Raw genomic sequence first — 9838 nt, forward strand, 5'->3', positions numbered from 1 at the left:
GCCGGTTGGAGCCCGCGGGGCAGACTTGCGGCGCGCTCACTGACCCCGGCTCATTTCGCTTCCCGACTGCCATGGAGCGGCTGACGCTGCCCCCCGGCGGCGCGGCGGCGGTGGACGAGTACCTGCAGTACCGGAGGTGAGGGTGGCGGGGACCGCGGCTTCGAGCCTGCTTTCCCGGGCTCCCTCCGCAAACCCGCTGGCGCGGGCCGGGACCTGGCGGAGAGAGGGCTGCGGCTCTGGCAATCCGTTCCGGGCTTTTGAGGGAGGCCTAGGTTAATGTGGCGTTTCCTCTTGGAACGAGTCTCTTCCGAGGCCTCTTAAGAGGTCTCTCCTTGCGGGAGGGATTATTAACCCCAGATGGAAGGCAGGGTCCAATCCCCGCTGCCCCAAAGAGCCATCGCAGAATTACACCGTGAGCGCAGGGCCCCGGAAGCGAGTGGATGCCGAGTTCGCGGTTAATCGCGGTAAGGCGAGTGGTGAGCCGCTGACCGTGCTCCCGGTGCCGCGGCGCTGCTCTAGGAAAAAGCCGGGCCGGGGCTTTCGCTGGTGGTGGAGACTCCTCTCCCGAGCCCGGGACGCAGCCTGTCGTTTGGGCTGAGGACTTGGTTCCTCATCCCAGGCTTGACGAAGGCTCATGCACCTGCCTGGAAGTGCTTTTGTTTTGCTTTTTCCTGTCTCCCCGTCTCCTAGGAAAGAGTTTTGACAGTTGGTAAGTGGCGCCTGGGACTCACAGGAGAAGGCTGGCCGGAGGATGTGTGTGTGCAGACGTAGATGAGTCGATCCTGGCTCACCTGGGAGACCAGGAGCAGAGGGGCTACCCTGCTTAATCGTGGCCGCCCCAGATTACCTAGAGGTGCCCAGGCAGACGGGTTCCCAGCTGTCTACCCTGCTAATGTAGTTTTGGGTAATACTTAGAATTGCCTGGAAACAGTTAGTGGGAAAGGTGAAGTCCCGGAGCTTGATGATAGGTCAGTCACATGCTCGGTTCCGGTGGATTTTAGGGGAGCCCGGCCTCTTGGGCCAGAACTACTTCCACCTTCCCCAGGGCAGAGCTGGCCCCTTAGCCTTTGGGTTGCTAGTGTTTCTCCCTGGGGGCAAGTCTCTGGGCCTTAGTGATGACTGAGAAGTTAGATACTGATACATGGGTTGTGGGCCTCCGGAGAAATTTAGATAAGTGGACTGTGGGCCTCTGATTGTTTCTTGCCCAGAAAAATGCTACAGGCAGGCCTGGTGGGAATTATTTTTGCAAGGATAAATACATAGAATATTCCCCTATAGAAGGGATTATCAAGTCCTTTACTTACCTTCAAGATTTGAGAAAGGTAGGACAAACCAGATTTGGGTGCCTAAATATGGAAGGGGATGAATGGAGAGGGTAAAAAAGATGACTCTCCACCGAAAGTGAACTTTCCTTCCACAGAGTTTTCCTTGATTTGCTGCTTTGGTGGGAGGTGGCTGGGAGGGAAAGTGTAGTCTTGGTATAATTTTTTTTTTTTTTTTTTTTTTTTGGTACTGGGGATCGAACTCAGGACCTTGCACTTGGCAGGCAGGCGCTTGTGCCGCTGAGCTATTTCCCTGGCTCTTGGTTTAAATTGTTTTAGGACTACATGCTAATGATTTCTTACTTAAAAGAGCTGCAATTATCTTAACATCTTTCTGGTATCTGTTAGTACTTCTTTGGATAGCTATAATCAAATAACATGGCTCAAAACTTATCCCCAAGTAAAATGCTTGTTGGTTTTACTATTTTATATCTAGGTTGTTTAAATAAAGAAACTTGTGTTGATTTCATCACACATTAATTAGTTTTTATTTTCTGCCTCAAGTAATGGCTTCAAAATATGGAAAAATATACGTTGCACAAAAAATATATAGCATTCTACAAGCAATACTTTTCATGACATTAAAAGGGGAGGAGCATTTTTAAGGAGAAATTTCTTCCTTTTTTAAAACTTCTTTTAATTGTAGCTAGTTTTCTTCCATGGAGGCAAGAAGTTATTAAAAATTTTTGCCAGGCATGGTGGTACATGCCTGTAATCTCAGCACTGGAGAAACCAAGACAGGAACTTTAGGAGTCTGAGACCCGCCTGAGCTACATAGCAAATCATTGTCTCAAAAAAACCAAAAAAGAAACAAATTGTTTTTCCTCTGTCATATCATAGCAGACACCCTCCCCCCACCAGTCTGTTGTCTTAAGCAGTTCTTTTCTTGGCATTGGTAAAAAAGAAAAAAAAAGATATTGATGCCCTTATGGCTTTGTTGGAGGAACTTTCAATTCTTGTGGGTAGCAGAATCTGTCTACCATTGGCCAAGATAAAGGATGGATGGTTGGCTGCAGAGAACTGCTTTAATAATAGTTGCTTTAGCTGATCCACACTGGTCATGTTACCCATCTACTAATGAACGTGTTTCTCCTCAAAGTCACTAAATGAACCTTCTCATCTCAAGGAACTGCTGTGTCAATACATTTCTTTAAACAAACAAAAAACTCAAGCACATGGCTTTTAATGACAAATGGCCATGTCCCAAGAAAATCCCGTGGGGAAAAGAATTACATGAGGCTTTGGTCATTGACATATGTTGCCTGTATCTGAGGTTTGCATTTTGCTGTGTGCATGGCCTACTTCTAATTTGGAGGCAAACTTAATTTTTTTTTCCTCATAAAAATAGTGGGGGCTTAATTTTTCCCATAGAATTTTTGGATCTTAAACAGTGAAGCACTTGATTACTGAATACACAGATGTGGGTTTGAACTTGTGCAAATCCAAGTGTGCTTTTAAAGCCTGCAGTTTTAAAGCCTAAAGTTAAATTTAAACTCCTGGCCAGGTTGGGGTCAGGTATGGGAGTTAGTCATGTCATCTTCTCTGTGTTTTTGTGTGTTTTGTGTATATGTATGTGTGTGTGCTTTTTTTTTTTTGGTCCTGCTTTTAGTGGATGAAACACTAGAATTGTTTAACAGTTTAGGCTTTAGCTTTTAATGAGAAGATGAATGTTTGCTTTAAATCGGGGGAGGAGAAATTGGGATGAATACTTGGCAATCCTCCATTCAGAAACTGATCAGCACAGTCACATGTTGTGAAATCACTGACTTTTACTATCCTTTTTTATATGGGAAGAGTAGGACAGAAAAGACTTTTCCCTTTGTCATCATTAGGCGCTGGCTGAGGCACTGATACAGAAAAACAGATTAACCAGAGAAAAGCTTACAAATTTGTTTTAGTTTTATGTGACACGAGAGCCTTCAGAAAGTGAAAGCACACAGAAACTGGAGCTCCTGTGCACTTTTATGCTTGGTTGCGATGAAGAATGGACAGTCAAGAAAAAATAAATGGAATCACTAAAGGGTCTGACCTAATGGTAACAAACTTGGTGGGGGGGGGTGTTTAGATTCTGTGTGTGTTACTGTGTCTTCAGAGAGAAGGATGTCCTTTCCCTGCAGATACAGGGAGGCCACCTCTGGAATTAAAGTTGTATACCTATGTCCGGGAAGAAGAACTCAGAGGAGGTGAGAGTGGCTTTCTTGCTTTTGCTGTTTTCTTAAATGCTAAGTTGCCGAAGCATGAGGGTGCATGTCCAAAACCCTCAGAAGCAAAAACTTTATTGTCATTGCGTGTGATTTGGCTATTAAAATGTGTCCACAGTAAAAATTTAAAGCAGCCTTCCCTTTGAATATACAAGTATAGTTTAATTTTAGAGCTTAGGTTTTTTAACCGGGAAAATATTGAAGGCTGAAGATGTATTTTTGTTGTTGTTGTAGAATTGTTGGTGAGGATGATGGAGGGAAACTTTTTACTCCTGAAGAATATGAAGAATACAAAAGAAAAGTTTTACCTATGCGCTTACAGAACAGGTTATTTGTGAGCTGGCGGTCCCCAACAGGGATGGATTGCAAGCTTGTTGGCCCAGAGACACTGTGTTTTTGTACACATAGGTAAGATATTTTAATTGCTATTTCCTTCCTCATTCTGTCTCCCTTCCTTTATTCCTTCTCTCTTTTCTTCTTCCTTCTGGGGATTGAACCCAGGAACTTTGCACTAGGTAAATCCACAGACCTCCTTTTTTGTGTGCGACCATTTTGCTAAGTCATTAAGTTGCCCATGCTGGGCTCAAACTTGCAAACCTCCAGCTTCAGCCTCCCAGAATCCTAAAATCTTACAAGCAGGCACCACCATGCACAGCTCTCATTGCTATTTTTCTGATGAATAGAAAATAAAAGCTGTAGTAAAACATATCCTCTTTCTGTAAATAACACTGTGATCATTAAGAAACATTTAAAAATAGGCATTTATATAATGTAGTAAAAATTTTTAATATTTTAAGAAGTTATTAAAAATTTTTGCCAGGCATGGTGTAATTTCAGTACTGGAGAAACCAAGACAGGAACTTCAGGAGTCTGAGGTCTGCCTGAGCTACATAGCAAGTCATTGTCTCAAAAAAACCAAAAAAGAAACAAATTGTTTTTCCTCTGTCATATCATAGCAGACACCCTCCCCCTACCAGTCTGTTGTCTTAAGCAGTTCTTTTCTTGGCATTGGTAAAAAAGAAAAAAAGAAGATATTGATGCCCCTATGGCTTTGCTGGAGGAACTTTCAGTTCTTCTGGGTAGCAGAATCTGTCTACCATTGGCCAAGATAAAGGATGGATGGTTGGCTGCAGAGAACTGCTTTAATAATAGTTGCTTTAGTTGATCCACACTGGTCATGTTACCCATCTACTAATGAACGCATTTCTCCTCAAAGTCACTAAATCAGCCCTCTCATCTCAAGGAACTGCTGTGTCAATACATTTCTTTAAACAAACAAAAAACTCAAGCACATGGCTTTTAATGACAAATGGCCATGTCCCAAGAAAATCCCGTGGGGAAAAGAATTACATGAGGCTTTGGTCATTGACATATGTTGCCTGTATCTGAGGTTTGCATTTTGCTGTGTGCATGGCCTGCTTCTAATTTTACTACTGGCTCACCATTGTAAGGAGCAAAATGACCAAACTGCTTCATGGAAAAATCACTGAATTTATTACGTGTTTTTAGGCAACAACTCTTTAACTTTTCATTCTAAGGGAACCATTGAAGGGTAGACTCATGAGAGACTCACTGAATAGTTGCTGTTTACAGAGTTGCAGTTTGGCAGGTGTTGTTAGGCAGGTGTTAGGATGAGTAATGCTGTACATAAACTGACCTTAAATTTCTGTAGCAACCTCAACTGGTAACACTGGAGAAACAGAGAATGAGGGGTGTGTTGCTATTTCAGAACTGAAGAAATGTTTGGAAAATGTGTGATATCTTTATAATTTATTTTTATAAGAATTGAATGCCAGTTTCTTATCTATGTTTAATTTTTGTAGCATGGAATTGACGGTTAAAAACCCAACTCACCTTTGATAGAGAAATTTCTCTGTAGTACTTGTCACTCATGAGATCTCTATCCAAACTATTCCCCGCCCCCCGTTATAAAAGTGATAGGTGGGAGGTAGGAGGATTGAAAGTTTGAACCTATGCTGGACAACTTAGCAATTTAGTGAAACCCTGTCTCAAAAAAACTGGGCAAGCGAGGCATGGTGGTGCACGCCCATAGTCCCAGCACTCGGAAGGCTGAGGCAGGAGGATTGTTGCAAGTTTGAGACCAGCCTGGGCTACAAAGTGAGCTCAAGGCCAGCTTCAACTGCACAGCGAGACCCTGTCTCAAAAAGACAAAAAAACCCCAAAAAACAAAAAACAAAACATGGGGGCTGGGGATTTAGCTCAATGGCACAGTGCCTGCCTGGCAAGTGCAAGGTCGTGAATTCAATTCCTGGTACCAGAAGAAAAACACCAAAAAAACCAAAAAAACAGACCAAAACAAAGGGCTGGGGAAGTAGCTCAGTGAAAGGCCCAGGGTTCAAGCCTTAGTACAGAAAAAAAGTGATATCTGATTATTCAGGAAAATAGGGGAATAAATAGAAAAATAGAACATTGATTGCCCAAAGCCAACTGCTGTTAATACTTTTTACTTTATCTGTATAATTTTTTTTTATACAGTTCATTTAGTTGTTAGTTTTGTGTTTGTATAAAATCTTGAGCTACTTTTTCATGGTAGTCACAGAAATATGTTTCCACACTGTTATGTAGTAATCTTAAACAAAGTTTTCAATACGTGTTTGATACACCAGCTGGTCTAGTGGTGTTCATCTTGTGTGCCCTGGATCTGTGAGCAAAGACTCAGGGGATGCTCTAGGTGGAAGGACAGGTTAGGGAAAGGGAGGCCAAGCTCCACTTCTGCTTTTGTCTATTTTATATGCAGTATTATGGTTCTGTGAAAGTTTTTATTTGAAGAAAGGGTTTTATTGCTAACAAGCTTGTACACTATCCTGTAGCAATTTACCTATTCCTGTGTGTGTGTGTGTGTGTGTGTGTGTGTGTAAATGGAACAATTTTCTTAGGGTATATATTCCAGAATAAACTTTCTGGGTTGAAGGATGGACCATTTAAAGTTTCCTGCTGTATTAAATGAATGTGGTTCTTTTATAAGATTTGACAGCCACTATATATAGTTATAAATGATAAACTTTTGTAAATGATATAATTATGATTAAATAGTTAAAAAAAACTTCTGACTAAGTGAAAAATGGAATGTCATTGTTAGTTTAACATGTGTCTTAGATCAGTGTTAAGATTAAAAAATATAGTATTATTTTACTGAGTAGCACCTATGAGAAGAAAGCAGATTACCTGTTTATTATTTGTGATGTTTTAATAGAACTTGACCTTTAAATATATGGATAGTTTATTTTAAAGTCAAAAGTTAAGAAATAAAGGCAGGCACAGTGGTACCTACCTATCATGCCAGCTACTCAAGAGGCTGTGGCAAGAAGATTGGAAGTTCTAGGTCTGGGCAACTTATTGAGATTCTGTCCCAAAATAATATAAAAAGGGCTGAGGATGTACGTTAGTGGTAGAGTACCCCTGTGTTTGATCTAGCCTACCTAAAAAAAGAGTTGAAAATTAAATTACATTACAACGACTCACGTTAACACATGTTTATTGAGCTCCATTTTAAAATAGCAAACTATGAAAATAAATGTAAGTAATGCATTTGATTAAAAGATGTTTTTATTCAGAATTTTTTCCATACTTGGGGTATGCATCTATATTAGTCTGCAATGACAAGTATTTTAAGGGAATTCTATTTCTCTGTACTATTGTGAAACTTCTTAAATCAGTAGAAATTAAAAAGAAAAGTGAAGATTCCTTCTGAATAAAGTTGACAGAAATGCTGCACTGGGGGAGTTTATTTTCACCTTATTAACAAATCATATCTGATGAATAGAATTTGATGGAATAGACTTGTGATTTTTTTGGTGATACCCACATTGTCTAATATTTCTTGTTCTCCCCACTTTTTTAGGTATAAACAACATAAAACTGATTTTGAAACAATTCCACAGCAGCGCCCCATTGCCCTGCCTTGCCGCGTGAGTGGCTGCCCGTGCAGGGCTTACCATTACGTCCCTCTGAATGGTACCCAGCCCATTCGCTGCAGGTGCAAACACTTTGCGGACCAGCATAGTGCTGCGCCTGGCTTTGCATGTAACACATGTACGTCACATTATTATATATGTGCAGAATATTTTCATATGTAATATATTTAATGTATCTTCGTACCACTTTATTCAGCTTCATAGTCAGGTATTAAACAACTGAACAAAATTTACTGGATACTCAGAGTTATAGTATGCTTGATGATCAGAAACTCCAGTGTCATATAATTCAAATAACTTAAGTAATAGATTTTTAAAAAATTAATATAAGCTTTATTGAGATGTAATTCACATGCCATTCTATTCACAAAGTATACAAATTTAATATTAAAATTGTTGTCTGAAATATTTGAAGTCAAACCAAGAATTACATCACAATGAATTTCAATTAATATGATTGTCTTGTTAATAACATAAGCACTATCATATCAGCTTATGTATGAATTTAGAATATCATTTCATCTACTACCTACTAGAATGTCAATGGTACAGTGATTAACAAAAGGGCATACAGAGTAGCCAGAGGAATTTAACCACTTTCTGGAGAGGCTGTCTGTCTAGACCTAATCTAGACTAAGTAACTGACATGAACTATCAGAGTTAAAAGTTAACAAGTTTATTTTGAAAACATTAAGACTTTTAAATATTCAATAGCATTTGACAACATCCAGAAACATTTTTGGGTTTTAAAACTAGGGTTGGAGGTACAATTGACCCATCAGGCAGAAAGCAAGAATACTGCAAAATATCCTATAAAGGGTATAGAGGAAAGTTCTCCCCACAGCAAAGAATTACCTGGCTTCAAATGGCAAGAGTGCCAAGGCTGAGAAAGCCCATTTTAAACTGTCTAAAACATGGTTCAATTTAAAACACTACCAGCATAGGAACTTGTTAGTAAGTTACACTTTCATCACACACCGTCACGGTATTTAATAACAAGTTTGCAAGGAGCATTATGTGGGAATTATAAGACTGGCTTTCGTGCCAAAGAGACCAAAAATAGAGTTTCAACCAATTTTAAAAGTCCCAGCCTAAATTGTAATGCCAGTAATAGCCTCTCTGTTAGAGTGGTGAAGAGAGTTAAATTAGAAAAATTTTCTGAAGGGCTTGGCACTGAGACTCAGACTCAGTAAAATTACAATCAGTAATAAATATGTTAAAAGGAATGTAGGTTTCGCCAGGTGTGGTGGCACACACCTGTAATCCCAGCACTTGGGAGGCTGAGGCAGGAGAACTGCTGAGAATTCAAGGCCAGCCTAGATTACATAGTGAGTTCAAGGCCAGACTGAACTACAGAGCAAGACGCTGCCTCAAAAAACAAAACAAAACAAAGCAAAACAGCAGAAAAGGAATGTAGGTTTCTTCTACTATTCAATCCAATATTTCACCAAAACTAGATTTCTGACAAAATTAGTAATTTACCTCCACTGGCCCTATCTTCTGGACCTAAAATATCCCTGTCCTAAACCCTGTGCATTCTAGAGCCATGCTCATCACTTCTCTGTGATTTAGAAAGTGTCTTGTCTTCATCTGGTAGTTCACCTCTACTGGAACTCCATGTTCTACCTATACGCTCACTGGGCCTCTTATATGTGGTGGTTTCCTTCTTTGGTCTTGGAGATAATTGAGGGTGATTTCCTGTAATAGTTGCCTTTTTAGCTGTTAATGACAGACATGCAGAAGTGTTCTGAAATCCTTCTCCACACTTGAGCCAAACCTCAGCAAGGGAGACAGCTGCTCCTTCTGTCCTGAGACCTGTTCTCTGGGGCTGTAGCGACTTTTCTTCTGGAAAGGATGGGTACTGTGTCTCACTTCCTCTTCCTCTTGGGATGTGGGTGCAGCCGCCATGGAGTGTCTCCTGCACCTGCTGCCGCCTCCTGGTGCGCACTGACTCCGTGGTCTGATTCAGATTTTAAATAATAGGAGCTTAATCAATCAAAAAAGATTTCTTTCAGTCCTGGGGATCAAACATATAGGCCTTGTGCCTGCGAGGCAAGCACTCCTCCCCTGAGCTGCATCCCCGGCCCTCAACTAAATTCTTTACAGATTTAAAAAAGAATTTTGTAAACAAAAAAAATCGAGCCAATATGATCCTCAAAATTTTCTTTTCTTTTTTTTTTTTTTTTGGTTTTCCTTCGGTATCGGGAACCGAACTCACGACCTTGTGCTTGCCAGGCAGGCACTTTTGCCGCTGAGCTAAATCCCCAGCCCCTAGTCCTCAAAATTTTCAGATTCTCTGATTCTGAATGCTCCACTGGTAAAATCTATGCAAATATTCCAAAGTCCAAAAAAACTCTTAGGGGGCTGGGGATTTAGCTCA

General features: G+C 40.8%; 1 protein-coding gene across 6 annotated transcripts in view; it reads left to right on the forward strand.

Annotated features, from left to right (window-relative positions):
- The window catches only part of Fam221a (family with sequence similarity 221, member A), a 30435-nt gene continuing 20597 nt past the window's right edge, over window positions 1-9838 (forward strand). For 3 of the 6 annotated variants that reach the window (XM_005377406.2, XM_005377407.2, XM_005377411.2), the window contains exons 1-4: window positions 1-136; window positions 3440-3505; window positions 3758-3931; window positions 7386-7576. In XM_005377406.2, coding sequence (XP_005377463.1) covers window positions 72-136; window positions 3440-3505; window positions 3758-3931; window positions 7386-7576 — 496 coding nt within the window. In that variant the 5' untranslated portion in view covers window positions 1-71. Of the gene's footprint in view, window positions 137-3387; window positions 3506-3757; window positions 3932-7385; window positions 7577-9838 lie in introns of all 6 variants that reach the window. The other 3 variants (XM_005377409.2, XM_005377408.2, XM_005377410.2) reach the window with 3 other exon arrangements.

This window comes from Chinchilla lanigera, unplaced genomic scaffold (genome assembly GCF_000276665.1).
Source record: "Chinchilla lanigera isolate Chin_1 unplaced genomic scaffold, ChiLan1.0 scaffold00009, whole genome shotgun sequence".
NCBI classification, from domain to species: Eukaryota; Metazoa; Chordata; class Mammalia; order Rodentia; family Chinchillidae; genus Chinchilla; species Chinchilla lanigera.